This window comes from Mus pahari, chromosome 1 (genome assembly GCF_900095145.1).
Source record: "Mus pahari chromosome 1, PAHARI_EIJ_v1.1, whole genome shotgun sequence".
Taxonomy (NCBI): Eukaryota; Metazoa; Chordata; class Mammalia; order Rodentia; family Muridae; genus Mus; species Mus pahari.
Genome location: NC_034590.1, coordinates 88,450,551 through 88,470,962, shown reverse-complemented (window position 1 = coordinate 88,470,962; position 20,412 = coordinate 88,450,551). Strand labels below are relative to the sequence as shown.

Sequence of the window (20,412 nt, the reverse complement as noted above, 5' to 3'; positions counted from 1 at the left end):
CAATGAGATGGCTGATGGCCTGAGTTCAATCCCTGGACCTCACACAGTGGAAGGAGAAAACTGACTCTTAGAAGTTATCCTGTAACCTTCGCATGCTTGCTGCTGCGGTGTGGGAGGAAGGGTTAGACAGACAGAGTCCTTAACAGGAAGACGGAGAGGGAGAGGTAATGAAGATGGTGAGCTTCCAAGATGGCTGGCTTCTGCTTACCGTCCTGTCAAAAGCCTTACAACACAGAAAAAAGGCCTCGAGGGCAACCTCCCTTGCCACCAGGATCCCCCCTGGTGGGCTAAGTTCAGTGGACATGTTTACACAACCGTTGTATAACTTTCTTCAAGCTGGCCAGCCTTACATTAGTAGAAGGCAGAGGGCCGCTCTATCCGGGTGCCTGTTCTTGGTGCGTCTCCTCACGTCCATCTTCTACTGCTGATTCTGTCTGCTCCTCTCTGTTTGTTGTGGTCCAGATTCCTCTGCTGCCACCTGCCACACCCAACATCTTCCCTGCCTTCCAACTGCTACCTGGCAGTAATGGTAGCATGTGTGTGCCTCGTCTCCTTCACATAATAAATAAATGTCAAACCTGCTTAAAGAAGTGGGGGGAGGGGTGACTACACATAGTAACATGTACTACTTTTCTTCAGTTTTTCCTCTTTTTTCTCTCTCTCCTCTTCCTCCTCTTCTCTCTCCTCCTCCTCATCCCCCTTCTTCTTTCTCTCTCTCTCTTTTTTTTTAAAAAAAAAAAAAAAACAAGAGCCAGTCTTTCACCATGTAGTGCAAGCTAGCCCAGAATCCATGATCCTCCTGAGTGCTGGGATTACGGTGTGAGCCACCGGGCCTGGCCTGGTGTGTACTTGGCATAACCCTACGATGTCCTAGCATTCTCCAAACTCAGGAGAGCTAACCCACAGTTCAAACTCCTGAGGGCGAAGAGCTCAAGAATTAGAACCTCCAGTCCGGGAACTGATTCAGACGGAAAGAATGACTGCAAACGTCACCAGCTTCCTCCCCCACATAACTCTCCAGGCAGAATTCTGCAGAGAAATTCAAAGCTTTCCTCCTAATTCCAGTTAAGAGTCATTCCTCAGTCCCCTGACGACTGTGGACAAAGTCTGTCCTCTCCCTTCTGGGCTCTCAGTACCAGAGAAAAGTATCAAGGGAAGATGTTAAGGGAAAGGAAAACATAATGACCAAACCAACTGCAAGAAAACAAAAGCCTGGGCTAGCCTGGGCAACAGAGCAAACCTGCCCCCCCCCAAAAAAAAACCAAACAGACCCTGATCTGTACTGCTCTCAGCTAAAGCAAAAAATTCAAGTTAAAATTGCTAACTACTATATTCAAATGAGGAAAACGACCTTTGAGGTTGTACTTGAGTTTGGGTAAGACCAGTTAGTGATTTTTCCTTATTTGGGCCTAACATGTTGTTTGGGAAAATGGCCGTAGTAGACAGAAAGTCAAACGACTCTGAGGGTCAGGTGGGCCATACAAACAAACATGTTTATTTTGAGACAAAGTCCTGATGAGTTAGCTCAGGTTAGCCTGCATCCTGCCTTAGCCTGGAGTTTCAGGACTACAGGTGCCATCGCTAGCCAGACTCCTTCCAAAAGTTCGTTCTTCATAAGCAACTGCATATGAACCAAAGTAAGCAGCAGAAAGGTGTGGGCCACACCTGTGATCCCAGTTCCTGGGAGGTGAAGCACACAAATCAGAAGTTCAAGGTCATCCTCGGCTAGAGGGACTTCAAGCAATCCTGGGCTATGAGACCCTGACTCAAAAACCAATCAACAAGGAAGTGGGAATAAATGCATTTATTTTACTTGCATGTGTGCGTGGGCACTGTGAACATCTGAGGTGGTCAGAAGAGGGTGCCAGATGCCCGCCAACTACAGTTATAGCTGGTTGTGAGTCCCCATCTGGATCCTCTGCAAGTGCTCTTGACAGTTGGCCTATTTCTCCAAATGCCCCCCAGAAAAGGATTTGAAATCCTTGCTTGTGAGGCTGGAGAGAGCTCAGCTATCAAGAGCACCCGCTGCTCCTGCAAAGCACTTGAATTCTTTCCCAGCACCCACACGAGACGGCTCACACTACTGCGCTTCCAGAAGATCCCACCCTCTCCAGGCCACACAGGGCTTCAGGCACACAAGTAGTGCACAGAAATACATGCATTAAAAAAAAAAATCTGTTGTTGCAAAAGAAAACATACAAGTTTAATTCTGGCAGTCGGCTGAGATTTGATGCCCATGAACCACACGCTGAGCGTACATTCAATAAATAAATTGTGTATTTCCCAGATCCCTGGCCAGCAGAGATGATTTTCCCACAGGGCTGGCCTCTGCGAGACTTTCTAAGCTCCTAAACTTACCAGAAGGAGACACGAAAAACTTGACTACAGTGCGAGGGGTGGGGTGGGTCGGAGGCACGAAAATGCTGTACGAGCCACAGAAGGCTGAGGAAGTCCAGCTAACTACACTAACATGCTGAGGCCCAGTTCATCTGGAGCACCAGCTTAACCTGGGACCAGTCTGAAATGTTATTAGTGGCTTATATGGCTTTTGATGTGCAGTAAGTCTTATAATGCGGTGCCTTTTGTCATTTCTTTTTTTCTTTCTTTCCCCTTTCTGCAGTGCTGGAGATGTTACATAAGTTCTCTATCACTGAGCTGTATCCTCAGCCCCTGGGGATTTACAGACAGGATTTCACTACAAAGTCCAAGCTAACTTTGCACTCACAATCCTTCCGTCCCCACCTCCTGGGTGCTGGTGGCATCTGCTGAATCCCAGGCATGTTCCTCTGCACGGAGCTACCTAGTATCTTTTTCTTTTTATACTCCAAACTCATTTCAGCTTGCCAGCCACATCTCAAGTACTCAAGAGCAACATGGGGCTGGTGGCCACTGGACAACTCTGACCCTTCTGCACTGGGCTTGCTCTTCTATGGTAAGACCAGGGAGCTCCAAGGGCTCATATAGATCTAAAGCTGTGTGCAGCTGTGTTTCCTTCTGAGAAACATTTGTATCAAAGAGTTTTAAGGAGATGGGTGGATAAATGGGCAGGTGAGTAGATGGATGGATGGTCAGTGAGAAGACAGATGGGGATGGAGCAGGGGGATCAGGAAGGCAGGTACACGGATGGTGGGGTGGATGGAGGAGATGGATAGAGGATGGCTAAGAGGGGAGATGGATGATATGTGGGTGGATGGACAAAGAGGGCCAGGGAGGGGAAAGAGGAGGAGGGAGGAGAGAAAAGGGAGTGCGGAAGGGAAGAAGGAAGAGAATAGGTCAAACTATGGGTCACTGCCACTATCACTGTCTCCTGGTCCCTGGGCAAGAACCACTGCCAGGACCAGGGAGAGGGACAAAATCACAGCCCAGGCAGCTGCTGCAGCTTGTGTGAGCTAAACAGGCAAATGTAAGGAAGCCGTTGCTGAAGATGCTGCATTCGAACACAGCGTCACGATCGCTCCCGTGACAACACAAGTCCATCATCCACCTGTCCCATTAGAACCTCCTGGGAACTTAAAATTGATTCGCAATGAATTTAACGCCAACATCATTTATGTATGGGCTGAGGAGCTGGGGCATCTGCTACTATTGATTTATCGGACCTCCTTTCATACATACACAGTTTTTACTTAAGCAATTTGCTTCTTGGAAAGAAAGACCCATAGGAAACAGGAGTGTGGCTCTGAGCAGCAGCAGCAGCAGCAGCAGCAGCAGCGCTGACGCGCAGCCAGGTCTCACTCCACCCTCTCCCCTTTCATGCATTCTAATGACTTGCCTGCTTGCAAACCTTCTGATGGCTTTGGATGACTGAGACAACCAGACTTCAAGCACATTTCTTTCAACACATTGAATTAAAAACCTTATCCATTTTCAATAAATCCCAACTTGATTAAAACCATCTAACTGTGGTTCTGAGCAGACTGGTGCCAGCAAACCCAGGAAGCATGACATTACCTGGCAAGGCACCGCGGCTGTCCACACACATCGAGTAGATGCGCTCATAGACCAGCTTTCCTAGGAGAAGAAGACATATGGTATTGACATCACACACCCCAGGAGCAAACACTAAATAAATGTTACTAATTAGAAGCAGGAAAATGGCCCCTGGCAGCAGGCATTAACCCGTGAGTGTATGCTGCCACCTAGTGGCGCACACTTTTAACTTTGGGATTTTTTTTTTTTTTTTTTTTTTTTTTTTTTTGCTTTTTAGTGAGAAGGGAAAAAGCAGATGGCACGCTTGCAGACACATCCTTGAAGAGGAAGCTGATTTTCACATGAATTCACAGGGTTTACCTAGGGTAATTAAGCTAAAAAAAAAAATTACAGAATGTTGTGGCCCTCAAGATGCAGGTCAGATATTCATTCTCTGATCTCAGACTTGACTTCTGACCACAGGCCACTTATGTACATCTGCTGGCCTAAGCTGGGCATGGCTGGAGCTGAGTCCAGTGCAGGACACTTTATGTGGAGTGTGAGGACACCTCATGCTGCTCTGGCCTGAGTTCCAGGTTCTTTTTCTCTTCTCACTCAGGTGCTGACTGCCTCTAGCAGTGTGGTATTTGGGAACGCACAGGCCTGGGCCCATCTTGGAGCTTTGAAAGTCAAAGATTTGGGGAATGTGACTAGAATGTGGACTTTGGACCACATCGCTGGAAATCCTTGTGCGTGCTCAGGTGTGGGAGACACTAATTGTCGGAGTATCTACAAATGGTGACCAATGTCCGTTAAACCAGTACTTCTCAGGCCAGCATGCCGGCATAGCCCCTGGAGCCCCTGAAGATCACCATCTGTGTGATGTCTCTGTCCATCCCAGGGGCTTCCGCAGATGTGGTCTGGGTGCAGCCAAGATATCTGGGAATAACTGTAAGAGCCCAGGGATGTCAGTGTACAGCCGAGCTGAGAACCCCAGCTTGGAACCTCACCCTTCATACATACACACATACACACACACACACACACACACACACACACACACACACACACACCTTGCAGACTCTGAGAGCCTCAGGGAATGCGCTCCAATGCTAGTACCCCGGCCCAGCGCCTCTTCCTTCTTGTGTTTTCTGAACCCGGGATCACCCGGGATCTCTGCCACAGGGATTATTAGTCTATTGGGTCTGTACTGGATAGCTTTGTGTCAACTTGACACAGCTGGAGTTATCACAGAGAAAGGAGCTTCAGTTGGAGAAATGCCTCCATGAGATCCAGCTGTAAGGCATTTTCTCAATTAGTGATCAAGGGGGGAGGTTCACTTGTGGGTGGTACCATCTCTGGGCTGGTAGTCTTGGGTTCTATAAGAGAGTGGACTGAGCAAGCCAGTAAAGAACATTCCTCCATGGCTTCTGCATCAGCTCCTGCTCCCTGACCCGCTTGAGTTCCAGTCCTGCATCCTTTGGTGATCAACAGCAATATGGAAATGTAAGCCAAATAAACCCTTTCCTCCCCAACTTGCTTCTTGGTCATGACGTTTGTGCAGGAATAGAAACCCTGACTAAGACAGGGTCACACTGGACAGAGGCACTGCTTGTCCCTGAGCACGCTAAGGAACAGCATACCGAAGGACTCTTACAAACTCCTTTACTTCCTATACAAAAGCTTGCCACCTCTCTAGAAACAGCCTTCAGGAAATACACCTCACACCGTAAGTAGCTGCTAACTATGTCATTTCTGGCCAAATAAGTTGGTTTTCTTTTGTTCAGGTAGAAGACACTGTTTGGGGAAATAATCATCTTGGCTAGAGTTCATGCTGTATGCATGTGTGTGGAGGGGCATATGCACGCACTGCATATGTCCATGTGCAAAGAGGAAGGTGAGAGCAGAATGCTGGGTCTCCTCTATGACTCTCTGCCTTTATTCTTTTGAGTTAGGACTCTCATCAGACCTGGAGCTAGGCTGGAAGCCACCACACTCCGGTGACTTACCGCCTGTGCCTCCCACAGCAGTGGGCTTGCGGTGCGTGCACAGTTAGCTCCGCCCATCCTTCAAGTGGATCCTGAGGATCTGGGCACAGGTCCTCACACCTTCAGGGAAACCTCACTTGATGAGCTGCCTCCCCAAGCCTTGATTCTTTTCCTGACTAGTTTCTCACACATCGAAGACACCATGACTGAAAACCACAGTGGTGACAGTGAACACGTTCTGAGCATGAGCTCTGTGCCCGGCACTACCCACAATTATTTACCATGTCCTGCCAGCAGCTCTTAGGAGAGAAAGCTGTTCTGTGCTCCTAACACGCCCATTCAGGTAGTTCTCTCCAGAAAGTCTGGGAGAGGGTGTCTTGTAACTTTTAACTTTTTCAAAATCTATTTTTAATGATGGTTCTTAAACACTTTAACCTCTCTGATACCCCACCACCAACCAGAGGTGGTGGGAAAGAAAGGATTCAGGGGAAGTGGACCTGTTTAGAAAGGTTCTTGAGCAACTCCCGTCTGTGTTGTCTGGAAATCAGCAGTTTAGTTCACAGGTTAGCAGCGGCAGCTTGATCCACTTGCAAACACTTCACGGATACACCAGCAGTCCAGTAGAGTCAGGATAACAAACATGGATCAGCAGTGGTAGCACTACCTAGCAGGGACAGGCAGGCCCCAGTCGCAGCAGGAGGGATTGGGACCAGCAGGGACATCAGGAGAAGTTCTCGGCTGTGTCTCTCAGGAAAGCCGAGATCACCAAAGATGCAAGATCAACGAATGTTGCACAGCTAACCCCACCAGCAAGCCGACTCAGCCTCCGTCACTGGCCATTGAGTTCTGTTTATTCTCCCTCCAAACATCACGTGTCCTCCATGGGTCTTGCCTCAGCACATGCATCTGTCTCAGCTGACATCACTCTGCCAATCAGCCCGAGTCCGAGGAAGCACACCACAAGGTTTTTGGTGTGTTTCTGTATGGAGTCCGGACAAATGGAGCTCAAGAACACATGTAATGCGGACCAATACATGTGTGTCATTAGCAAAGATCTCCTCACCATGGGTCCTTTCACATGCTTGCGTTAGCAGAACATCCTCTCACCTGTGTCTGCTTCAGTTCCTTCATGAGGCTGCCTTAGCCTTTCACCTGTGTCCACTTCAGGAAAACTCTCCTTCGTGTGTTTGCTCCAGCAAAACACCAACCAACACAACTGACTCTCCAAAGAGCCCTTAAGTTTCCACTTCAGCGTCTCCTATGCACCATTTCACAGGCAGAAAATCTGAATCTCAAACACATAACTGCAGGAGAGGCAGCAGCCAGGGAAGCCAGCAGCCCACCTATGCCTATGGCCTCTACCGAGATGCCCGTCATATTCTGCCGTGTTCATGCCATCTCTAGATGCCCGGGCCATGTACCCTGTGGTTCTGAACTGCAAGGTGCTCCAACCCTAGGTCATCATGCTGACAGCGGAGAGGCAGGTTTGTTACAACAGCACATGGCAAGACTGGCCACAGGACTCAGGATTTGTATCCAGACAAGGCAAGGCTCTCCTTTTATAGAAACTGGAGATGTATAAGCACCAACATAACCATGCCCATTCCTCTTTCTCTGGCAGCAACGGTACATGTTTGTGGACAATCAACTCAGGCACTGGAAGTCAGCCTATGTCAATACCAGGTATCATGACCTGAGCCAGACCTGTGAGGCAGAACCCAAAGGCCTTTCCACACTCTGTGACCATCAGCAGTAATGTGAGAATCTTGAGAATGAAGTCACCCCAAGAGAAAGTACCAGAAAAAAAAAAAATCTCAATTACACCAAGTCCCTAGATCCAGCTGTACCTGAAAGTGGAACCCACTCTTGGATCTTCAGCCGGCTAGAAGGCTTGCTGTTGGAAGGGTTACAGATAAGACGTGCTGTGCGGTAAGCTCATAGACTCTGGTAAGACATGAATGCCCCCATCTGACCTCCAGCTCTCAGAAGCTCATCTGTAGGTTCCTTCCAATGCCTCTACACTGTGTGTACAGCCCACAGTGTTGCTGGTCCAGGCAAACTGTTCTGCTTCAACCAACTACTGCTATGCACCAGGCCAAGGGGCCCTGGGCCTCCAGATTAGTTTCTTCGCCTACAACTTTCCACTAAGCTGTAAGAGATCAAGAAGTATGAGATCAGGGTAATCCCAATGACCTCAGAGACACTGTGACTGCCATGTAGGAAAGACGGATCTGTGGTGACTGAAGACACAGGGAAATGGGCAACCCAGGGAGAACTTCAGGAGTGCATACAGAAGACGCCTAGGTGTCCAGATAAGGAATGTGTCATGTCAGTGCCAGTTCCTGTGACAGACTCTGCAGGGCAGGGAGCGAGCAGGGAAGAGAAGCTGTGCTCCTGCTATGGCTCGACCTTCACTGTTTCCCCAAGGCCCATCTGTAAAAAAAAAAGGTGTGGGCTCCAGCACTGTTCTTGGGAGGTGTGGTCCCTTTAAGATAGAGGCAAGTATTTAAGCCACCTAGAGCTCCCCCTGGAGGCAGCTGTGAGGCTCCAGCCCTTTGTTCCTCTTCTGCTTCTGGGTCATGGAGTGAGTGGATCTGCCTGTCACACATTCCTGCCTTGCCACAGCAGGCCCATGAAGTAGAAACTTAAGGGTTCTTTGGAAAGTCAGTTGTGTCGGATGGTGTTTTGCTGGGGTAAACACATGAAGGAGAGTTTTCCTGAAGTGGACACAGGTGAAAGGCTATGGCAGACTCATGAAGGAACATTTCCTGAAGTGGACATAAAGTGAAAGGATATTATGCTAAAGTAAGCACATGAAAGAACATGTGAAGGATTCTTCCCTAATGACAGGCATGTCATTACACTGTGTAGCTGAGCTCCTTTTGTCAGGACTCCATAGAGAAACACACCAAAACACTTCTGGTGCGGTGCTGCGGCTTCTTGCCACTTCCTCAGACTCGGGCTGATGGCAGAGTGATGTCAGCTGAGACAGACGCACGTGCTAAGTCAAGACCCATGGAGGACATGTGACGTTTGGAGGGAGTATAAATAGAACTCAGTGGCCAGTGACAGAGGCAGAGCTTGGCTTGCTGGTACAGCTAGCTGTACAATGCTAGTGGGTTCCATATCTTCACTGATCTTCACTTCCTTAAGAGAAGCACAGTTGAGAACTTCTGCATTCCTGCTGGTCCCTCCTGGTGACTTGTGCAGAGCCTGAGGCCTGGCTGTCTCAGCTAGGTCGTGCCACCGTCGTGTTTACTATCCCGACCCTACTGAACTGGACGGCTGGTGTATCCGTGAAGTGTCTGCCAGTGGATCGAGGTGCCACTGCTGACCTGTGAACTGAACGACTGATTTCCTGACAACACAGACGGGAGTTGCTCCAAAGAACCTTTCTAAACAGGTCCACTTCCCCTTTATCCTTTCTCTTCTACTACCTCTGGTGGATGATGGGCTAAAAGGGAGGTTAAAGCATTTAAGAACCATTATTTAAAATAAGGGTTGAAGCCGGGCATGGTGGCACACACCTTTAATCCCAGCATTCAGGAGGCAGAGGCAGGCGGATTTCTGAGTTCGAGGCCAGCCTGGTCTACAGAGTGAGTTCCAGGACGGCCAGGGCTATACAGAGAAACCCTGTCTCAAAAAAAAACAAAAAAAAAAAAAAAAGAAAGAAAGAAAGAAAAGAAAAAAAAGGGTTGAAAAAATTAAAGTTGCAGGCCCAAGTAAACCTTTCTTCATCATCAACTGACTATCCTAAGCACTTGGATACAGCGACAGAATGTGGACAAACACACAGTTCCTATCAGTGCGAGTGTAGGTGCCCTGGAGGTGACAAGGGACCTGAGCTTAGCCAGGACATGAGCTGCTGCCCTGCCTATGTCGTTCATCACGCTACTGGCCTATGTGAAGATTAGAAGAAAACATTTGGGATTTTAGTAAAGACGCCCAATGCAGTGGGCGGGGGAGAAAGACTCCTAGTGCCCAGCCCACAGACATCCGACAATTAACTGAATATTTCAAATGGTAAGTGTAGAGGATTGTGAATGTTCCCAACAAAAGGAAGTGACAGATGTCTGAGGCAATGGACACACATGCCAAAGATCCTGACTGTCACACATCATACACCTGTGCTGAAATGCCACACTGCACCCTTTAAATACAGGTAAGTACCATGCATCAGTCAAAATAAAAATGTAACCTGTTACGTTTTTACATACTTATATAAATATATACGGCATGCTATTCTACAGACAAAACCTTTTGACTTGACTTTACAGACAGGAGAAAAAGATGTCACAGAGCAGTCTGTTCTCCCTCGTGATGTACCCCAAAGGACTAACGCGACAGCAGAACCCAACGCAAGCAGCACTGGCACTACTTTCTGACAAAACAAATACATTTTCTAGACACTCAATGGCTATGGGACTTACCAAATGTATCGAGGATGTCGGTGATGAGGACAAATTTGCTTGGGTAGAACTGAATAACGCTCGTGTCTGACAGCAGCTTTGAACACTAGAAAGAGAGATCAGGAGAAGGCATTCACTGTGGGGTGCCTCACTTGGAGAACCTCTAAGTGAGGAAAAACTGATGACCTCTGAAAGCAAGTTAGCACAGCAATGAGTGCCCAGTCCCGTGTCAGCCTCTCCCACAGGGCACACGCACAAGAAAATCCTTTCCTTACTTTATTTTAGATCTTTGTATAGATGGGTATTTTGTCTGCATGTGTGTGCATGTGTGTGCATGTGCGTGCATGTGCATGCTGCTGCCAGAGGTCAGAAAAGGGTGGCAGATCCCCTGGAATTTGGGTTATAAATGATTGTGAACCATCATGTGGATGCTAGGACTCAAACTCTCGTCCTTTGGAAGAACAGACCGTGCTTTTATTTATTTTTTATTTTTTTTGTTTTTCGAGACAGGGTTTCTCTTGTGTAGTCCTGGCTGTCCTAAAACTCACTCTGTAGACCAGGCTGGCCTCGAACTCAGAAATCCGCCTGTCTCTGCCTCCCGAGTGCTGGGATTAAAGGCATGTGCCCAACCATCTGTAACAAGATCTGACGCCCTCTTCTGGAGTATCTGAAGACAGCTACAGTGTACTTACATATACTAAATAAATAAATAATAAAGGCGTGTGCCACCATGCCCGGCAGTGCTTTTATTTTTTTATTTTTATTTTTTAAGATTTATTTATTATTATAAATAAGTACACTGTAGCTGTCTTCAGGCACACCGGAAGAGGGCATCAGATCTTATTACGGGTGTTGTGAGCCACCATGTGGTTGCTGGGATTTGAACTCAGGACCTTTGGAAGAGCAGGCAGTGCTCTTACCCACTGAACCATCTCACCAGCCCCCTTTTTTTTAGGTAGTGCTTTTAAATGCTGAACCATCCCTACACTTGTACTTTTCCTTTGTGTGTTTGTGTTTGTGTGTGCAGCAGTACACCTATGTGTGTGCCTATGGAAGTCTAAGGGATGTCCACCTCATCCCTTGAGGCAGGGTCTCCCCCTGAGCCTGAAGCTATCTATCACTTTTAGTTAGGCTGACTGGCTCTGCCCCTCAGTACCAGGGTTACAGGAAACCCCTGCCACACCCAGCTTTCTTACGGGTGCTGGGGATACAGACGCAAGCCCTCTCATCTGCATGGCAACTGCTCCTCCTGCACAGTCCGCCTGCTCCCTAGACCCACCACTTGCTTTTGACAAAAAGAACCAGGATGCTTACAGAGCCTCCTACAGAACGTTCTAGAAAGCTTGCCTCTGAGAAAGCCACAAGTTTGAGACTTAGGAGATCTCTGACTTCGAGCCCAACCTGGCCTACATAATGAGTTCCAGAATAGCCAGGGCTACGCTGAAAAACCCTGTCTTGAAAAGTAATAATAACAAAGTAGAAAGTGACAGGGGAGCCAGGCGTGGTGGCTCACACCTTTAATCCCAGAGGAAGGCAGAGGTAGGTGGATTTCTGAGTTTGAGGCCAGCCTGGTCTACAGAGTGAGTTCCAGGACAGTCAAGGCTATACACAAAAACCCTGTCTCAAAAAAACAAAAACAAAAACAAAAAACAAAAAAAAAAGAAAGAAAGAAAGAGACAGGGGAAGACAGCTGGCGGCTTCCTGCGGCTTCCACATATGCATGCATGTCCATGCCTGCACAAACGTGCATATTTATTAATTCACAAATAAAAAATAAACTGGGGGCTGGAGAGATGGCTCAGCGGTTAAGAGCACTGACTGTTCTTCCAAAGGTCCTGAGTTCAGATCCCAGCAACCACACAGTGGCTCACAGCCATCCATAATGAGATCTGGTGCCCTCTACTGTTGTGTCTGAAGACTGCTACAGTGTACTTACATATAATAAATAAATAAAACTTTTTTTAAAAAATAAAATAAGTAAATAAACTGGACAAAGAATTGGATTAAAGAAAAGGTCCATAAACATGCATCTCTGGTAAGCAGGGCATGCATGTGGTGGTCAGGACATCCAGCAAACTGAGTCCCCTGGACAAGTATTTTCACTCTGGCTCTGGCTCTCAGCATCTAAACCATGAGAGTGGCCAAGTTTCTCCTCTGTATGACGTGCCTATGCATAAACAGTGTCTGACCCGTGGAAACCCTCTCACAGGGGCAGGGAGACATGTGCTGTGAAAACAAAGATGCTTGTATCATTGCAGCATTTGGATGCATATGGAATTACAGGTCCTGCTGTCTTGCTCTGTGATCTTCACAGCCCTTTATGAGAGTTCCCAACTTAAACAATCGCTCGCAGGGGTTCTCGGGGATCTTAGGGCTCAGAAGAAAAAAAAATACAATGACCCCCAATCCCAGAGACTGTTTACAGGCAGACCCCATGGTTCCTAGGAAGATGACATCTCCCAGCTCCTCCTCCACCACTGCCATGCAGGGTCCCTTGTCCACACACAGCTCGGGCAAGGCTCCAGATTCCACCCAGCTGGGATGTCCCACACAGCTGTGTACTGACCCCACTCCCACCCCCACAAGCTGCTCTCATGAACATGTGTTTTAGGAAGGATGAGGAAAAAAAAAACATTTTTTTTTTTAAATCCAAAGTTAAAGTTGTAAGAACCTCTTAAAGTAAAATGACCTTATAAAGTACCATTTTAAAGGTCATGGTACCATTTTCTAAGACTCTTCTGGTGAGACCGGGGTGTTAAAAGTAGACAATCCCAGAGGACACCCACAGTCTCACCGGCTTGACTGACTAAACATGAGCTGAATAAAGACGAGAGATGAGCTAATGTGGGAAGAGAAAGCTCACTGGGCTTCAGTCCTTCACACAGAACCACAGGCAACTAAGGAAGAATAACCTGCCCCAAGGAAGACACAGTAATCGGCTAGCCAGTACCAAATGGTCAGTCCTGAAGGCGTGCACAGGCGTAACATTACACAGACTGGGCAGCTTATGGTTATGTGTGTGTGTGTGTGTGTGTGTGTGTGTGTGTGTAAATGCATGGAACAACAATAAAAAAAAAAAGAGGTCATGAGTCTGAAAGGCAGCAAGGAGGGGTGTATGGGAAGGTCTAGGGGGAGAAAAGGAAGGGAAAATGATATAATTCTAAAAAGTAAAAGAAATAATTTTTAAAAACACAGAATCTCCAAGGAGCTGCTGAGGAGAGGGCTCAGTGGGTAGAGTGCTTGGCATGCAAGCATGAGGACCTGAGTTCAGATCCCCAGAACTCCTGTCAAAAGCCAGGCTTGGTGACAATGTATCAGCAATCCACACTGGGTGGGCAGAGCCTGCTAACCAGACAGTAGCTAAATATGAGAGATAAAGAAAGGTTCCATTCGGGACTCTGTCTCTCAAAATAAGGGGGGGAAAGTAACTGAGGAAGATATTCACCCAACACTAACCTCTGGCCTCCACACATACACGCAGGCAGGCAGGCAGGCAGGCAGATAAAGAATCTCAAGCCAAGTGTTAAAGAAGCAGTATTTGTAACAAGGGCTCTGTGAGAAGGCCATGCCCAAAGGCAAGCATGCAACACCCTCATCGGTGATAAGAACGCCTCCTCCACTGAGATCCTAATGAAGTAGGCTGGGTACAGCTTGGACATGAGGGGCTCGCACAGCCCCCAGGCTCAGCCTCCCCTGCAGCAGAGGTTGCGACACACTGCTGTTCACTGGCTGACTGCGGCCATGGTACTGCGGCTGAGGTACCTGCAGTCAAACTCATCACCATTACCGGAAAAACACTGAAATGGCAGTGGGTGTTTTGTTTTGTTTTCAATGACATTTAATACTAGCTGTTTGCTGGGACGATGGCTCAGTGGTAATGCCTGAGCTCAAATGCCCTAAATCTGAGGGATCCTACAGCGAGACTGAAGGCAGAGGAAGAGCGCCCAGAGCATGGGCCGGCTTGCCTGGCATGTGAACACAGCGCAGTAAGAGAACTTGTCAGAAATAAAGCAGAAGGCAAGGACTGGCATGCAAGGCTGTCATGTGACTTCCATACACGTGACATGGTACACACACACACACACATATATACACACACACACACAGGACAAGGGCACTGGGGAGGGACTGGTGTCTTTAGCGCTGCTGGTGGGAACATAAAGGAGGCCATCATTTTCAAAAGCAGTTTGATAATTTCTAAAAAACTCACCACCTGCCTCAGCAGGGCCGTGCCCAGGAATCTACCAGAAGACAAGAAGATGGCATAAATCCACACAGACTCATATGCAGCATCCCGAGGATGGAAGCAACTGGACCTCAACCACTATTCACAGGTACACAAACTGCAGTTATATACGCCACAGGTTACTACTCAGAGGAACTCAGCCTCAACACACGACACAGTCCAGACGAACTTCAAAAATGTTTAGCTAAATGAAAGAAGCCAGATGTGAAACTTAAGTACAGAACAAGTCCTTCCTTTGGCACATAGACAAAGGCAGGGTATGGTATTCTGGGAGGAGTGTGGTGGCTTCTGATTCCAGTCAGGTTGGAGGGAGCTAGAGTGATGAAGATGTTCGAAAACTGGACTGTATGAGATAAGATACTTTTACCGCTATAAATGTACTAAAAGTCACTGAATTTCCTTTCTTTGGGGAGATAGGTTTTTTGTTTGTTTTATTTTGTTTTGTTTTTCAAGACAAGGTTTCTCCGTGTAGCTTTGGCTGTCCTGGAACTTGCTCTGTAGACAGGCTGGCCTCAAACTCTGAGATCCTCCTGCCTCTGCTTCCTGAATGCCGGGATTAAAGGCGTGCGCCACCACTGCCTGACTGGCAGGGTCTTAAGGTACAGCTTGGGCTAACACCAGAGCCAGTCTCTCCAGTGCTGTGATGAGATTGTGTTCACCACTGTGCCAGGCTCAAAGTCATTGTGCTAGGCTTAAGCATGCAGGAATTATGTGCTGAGAATTTCTTTGATTGGGGATGTCAGTCCTGGGATAGAACCCAGGCTCTCCAGGTAGATGAGTGAGTCACAGATCCAAGGAGGAGCCCTTGCTTATTCCCCTATACGCTATATGCCATGCCTTCTTCATTTCCTCATAGAAACCTCCAGAAGCGTTTAGAACTTTGGGATCCAGCAGGTAGTAAGTAGTCAGACCCTGCTTGGTTCTTCCCCTGAGATGGTGACCTCGAATGGAGTCCCACATTCCAGGCTGCGGTCACTCTACAGTGCAAACACCTGCGGCTGTCTGAACTCCAAGGCACCCTCAGTTTGCAGGCGCGATGGCAGGCCTTTTCTCCCGGAGTATTTACTCTATAAACAACAGGAAAAGGGAACTAGCCCAGCTTCCCTGAGTCGTGAAACCCCAGGAAAGACCACCCTGCGGCACACAGATTCAACTTCAAACACTTCAAGAGATAAGTGCACAGACCTCTATCAAGAAAAGAAATGTCCCATTACCATGACAAGAAGTGACAAATGACGCTCTGCGACAAACGGCCCTCTGAACTAAAATGGCTGTTTCAGGCACGCTGATCCAAAACCAGCAAAGCTGTGAGTGAGAATTCCCCCTTCACCACGACCTGAGCACTGCTTTCATTTCTCTTCATTCTTTACCTGTATTTACTTAGTATATGTGTGTGTGAGAGAGAAAGAACACTCCACTGTGGGCCATGGCACACATCAGAGGTCGGACAGCAATACGCAGGGGTCGTTGGGGGTCGTCGGTTCTCTCCGTCCACTGTGGGTTCTGAGGATCCAACTCAGGTCATCAGGTTAACTCCAAAGGCCTCACTGGCTCACTGTTTCCTTTTTCTTATTTTGCATTGTTGATGTTGTTATTATTGTTGCTATTGCTATTTTTTTTTTTTTTGAGACAGGTGTCTTCCAGCAGGTTATGTAGGCGAGGATGACCTTGCTCTTCCTACCTCCACTGAGTCTGGAACCTCACCCCAGCACACCAAGGTTACACAGTGCTGGGGATCAAATCCAGGGCTCCCTGCACACGAGGCACGCACTCCACTAACTCAGCCACACACCCAGCCCCTGACCGAAATACTTTTTGCCAAGAAGAGGAGGGTCTTCAGGGCAAAAGCACAAAATAAAACCTCTTCCTGGAGACGGAGAGGCAGCCTTCTAGCTAAGAGCACTGGCTGCTCTCAGAGAACCTGAGTTCAGTTCCTAGCACCAGCAACCGACAGTCCATATCAGCCTGTATCTCCTGCTCCCGAGGGCCTGACTCCCTCTGCCGGCTCCCATGGGAACCTACACACAGGGTATATTCTCACAAAGACACATACACATATGCATAAGTAAATGTGAGAAGAATTGGCACACGAGGCAGGAGCGTCTCTGGGTTCAAGGCCAGCATGGACTACAGGGTGAGTTCTAGGACAGCCAGGACTACACAGAGAAACCCAGTCTTGAAAAACCAAAATAAACAAATAAATAAATCTTAGAAAAGAAAAACAAACAAAAAAAAACAAACCTTCCCTTACAGGACTGACTCCAAGAGCCGTCAGCCAATCACCAAGATAATTTGCTGAACATATTTCTCTTTACAGCATGAGTGTATCTTCCTATGTCTTTAAAATGTGTAACAGAGACATTAATCTCAGATTCTTGGAAGACAATTACCCAAACCTTAGTGTCCCAAACAAATCACATATATAATAGCACTTGTCCCAAGGCCTGTGTACCGCACAGCACTGAGTGAATCATTAATTCTGTCATCTTGGGCAACAGTGGATCCTAGAATCATGGGATGCACAGCCTGTGCAGTTGTACACAGTGGTCCTAGGATTAGTCATCTAACAAAAACAGATTCATAATCACGGCTTCCCAAAGGCCATCTGTGAGTTTGCAAGCGATGAGTGAGGGTAAAGACCCCGAGGGAGGACTCTAAAAGCTAAGTAGTTTTACCAGAAAATTTAAGAAAAGAAAAAGAACACAAAACCTCCCGGCCTGACCTGGATGACAATCTTCAGAGCCTTCACTTTCTGGTCCGAGGCCCAGGCATCCTTCAGAGACTGGTTGAGCTCCTCTATGCGGTTCACATAATCCTGTTGGGTCAGGTTCAGCAGCTCCTTCTGGGACCCCTGTAGGCAGAAAAGGCAGAAAGAACTTCGAGCACAGGAGGAAAAGGAAAAGTCTCACAGCAACCCCTTCCCGTGCGGCAGACGTCACTCCTCCATCTCGAGCTGAGGCTGCAGCATTGGAACAAAACAGCATTATATCACTTTTTCTTTAAGTTTTTTCTTTTTGTTTTGTTGTTGTTTGTTGTTCATTTAAACATGTATTTAGAACTGCACTTTGTCAGAACCTTCCAGTCCCTTCTTACTCCCTGGTTAACTGAGATTTTTACCAATTTCTAGAGCAGTTCAAACCCTAAGTACTCAAGCGCTTACACATCCCCTCTGGTGCTTGGTTGAACAAGGGAATCACGAGACAATGAAAACGCAGAGACTGAACTTGGGGGTCATTCTGTGCCTTCCAGAATCTTGTACAGCAAACCCTGACATGTCTTTTTACCCCCAAAATACCGTCTTCAGTAGCGACTGAATCTGCCACTGTCAAAATACGTTATTTGCATTTATTCCAAATAATCTCGTTTACTCTTAACTGTTTATGCAAATTGTATAAGGTTTCTTATGCCCAAGCTTGAAAAATAATTTCCCAGTAGACAAGAGGCCCCCACCCATCCTCCAATTGTGTTTATTTACATGAGAAGGTCATACAAAAGCCCTCCGCTCTAGTCCTAGCAGGGCAGCCATGAGCTGGGGGGAGGTGGAGAAGGCTCGTTCAGGTACAAACGACCTCAAGGACTGTGGCCTGCAACTGGAGACTGCTAAGCCCTGATGTCTGGTACCGAGGTCGTCTGCAGGGTTTTGCCCTTGGTTTATTGAGGGGGGCTGAGCTGCTGCTGGTCCCCCCTTCTGACGTGCAATGCAAAGGGGACATCATGTATATGCAGCATTTATTTGGAGTTTTTCCTTTGGCTTTTTACCTCTCTTTCAGTTATGAAACTTGTATGCATGGATTTCACATCTCCATAGCTTGACCCGCCATGGGCATTATGACCGTGTCTCCTAAAGGGTCGGTTTTGTTACGCAACACGAAGAATGCTGTCTCAGCCTTGTTTTTCTAGAGTTGTGTTTTTCAGTCATGTCTTCAAGGAAAACTAAATGATTTAGTTGGAGCAAAACAAAAAAAAAGAAAAGTCTCGTCCTCCACATAGGACAGCCGGACACTGGCTGCACTTTGCCACTCGGTGCCGCATCTGCACCTCAGCCTGCCGCTAACGAAGCCAAGATCCTGACCGGGCGCTGATCTGCACTGGATACCTGGGCTTACAGCTTGTGGACTAGTGTGTGCCCAGCTTCGTACTAGAAGCTCTGGCATAAATTTTGGGGGCTAGGGAGATGGCTCAGCAGTTAAGAACACTCACTGGTCTTACAGAGAACCTAGATTCAGTTCACAGCACCCACATGGCAGCTCAGTCAGCTGTCAATACATCCAGAGGATGCGATGCCCTCCTCTGGTTCCTTTGGGCACCAGGTATGCAAAAGGTATGTATATACATAAACATATACATATGCATATATGTGCAGGCAAACACACCAGACTTTTTTACATGGATGCTGGGAATCAAAGTCAGATCTTCATGCTTGTGCAGCTCCAAACTTGCCAGTTTTTAAGAGCTGGAAAACAAGCCCATTTCTCTAAGCATACACAAGCACTTACAAGGGTCCTGTGGGCCACATTCAACAGGCCCTGGGTAAACAATGCTTCGAGGTAGGGTCTTTGTGCCACACAAAGCTGTTTCATTGTGGGTGACTCCACTTGGATTTTACTGCTGACAGAGTCCCCAGATCACAGAAGAATTGCTCCTACATTACAAAGTGAAAAGAGGGGCTGGTGAGATGGCTCAGCAGGTAAGAGCACCCATCTGCTCTTCCAAAGGTCCTGAGTTCAAATCCCAGCAGCCACATGGTGGCTCACAATCATCAGTAATGAGACCTGGCCCCCTCTTCTGGAGTGTCTGAAGACAGCTACGTGTACTTACATATAATAAATAAATAAATCTTAAAAAAAAAAAAAACGAAGTGAAAAGAGGTCTCTAGAAAAAAACAAAAACAAAAAACAAAAAACAAAAACAGTTTATATACCAGGTGAACATTAGGCCCCAACATCTTTCCCTGAACTCAGTCAGGGCCCCAGGAGGTCTAGCACAGTGAGCAGCCACCCTTGGCAGAAGGCCTGAAGAATAAGTGGCCTACTCACCTCCTCAAAGTCATCTAGCTCTTCCAGACGTGTCCGAACCTTCTCTGACATGGCAGAAGCCGCAGCCCCAGCTCTGCCTACATGGGAGAGACATCGGTCACACATGCAGTTTTCTCATGCACCTACACCCAGCATGAGAGACACCTATTACATATCACCATGAACTTGTCGGGAAACAATTCACCTCAGAACGCTGCAATGGTGGACCAGCTTCAGCTGCCTTATGGGCTCAAGGCCTAGGGGAAGTTTTTTCCACCAGCAGCTGCCCCCAGAAGCAAAGTGGGTGGGGTGGTCCCAAACAGGTGAAGCCCCACGTAGGATATTTGTAAATCACACTCCACTGTCTGCTTGTTCCTAAAGGACCAGTGCAGAACTCTGCCATGCACTGTTTGTCTTGAAGGGCCTCTCAGGCATGCACTCATGATGGCCTGGCATTACCAGGCCTTTACACTTACCCACAACCCACCTCCTCATCTGCCCAGAGCGGGAAGAACATGTCTTCCCAGGAAAACAGGCCTAGCTGCTCCAACCAGCCGCAACCAGCTATCAACGCCATCCCCAATACTGGCAGGAGCCAGGAGGCAGATGATGAATGTGAAGTCACAGGCCAGACACAGGGCGAGGGGGTCTGTCCCAACTCCTGCTGTCATCCAAGCCTTTCAGAGTCACTTCCCCGTTCTCAAGGCGCTGCCCATGATGACACTGCGGGAGGGCCCTGCGACTCACTTAGGATGAAACTCGAATGTCCCCCAAAAGGCCCTGTGCTGAAAGCATTGACCCCAGCCCATGGTGCCGGGGTGTGTGTGTGTGTGTGTGTGTGTGTG

The 20,412-nt window shown here is 47.8% G+C and overlaps 1 protein-coding gene across 2 annotated transcripts in view; it reads right to left on the bottom strand.

Annotated features, from left to right (window-relative positions):
• Nucleotides 1-20,412, bottom strand: part of Vps35l (VPS35 endosomal protein sorting factor like) — a 103,293-nt gene that overhangs the window by 70,859 nt on the left and 12,022 nt on the right. For both annotated transcript variants that reach the window (XM_021192584.2, XM_029546221.1), the window contains exons 6-9: nt 19,589-19,665; nt 17,275-17,403; nt 10,328-10,412; nt 3,952-4,011 (exon numbers count right to left, since the gene is read on the bottom strand). In XM_021192584.2, coding sequence (XP_021048243.1) covers nt 3,952-4,011; nt 10,328-10,412; nt 17,275-17,403; nt 19,589-19,665 — 351 coding nt within the window. The remainder of the gene's footprint in view (nt 1-3,951; nt 4,012-10,327; nt 10,413-17,274; nt 17,404-19,588; nt 19,666-20,412) is intronic.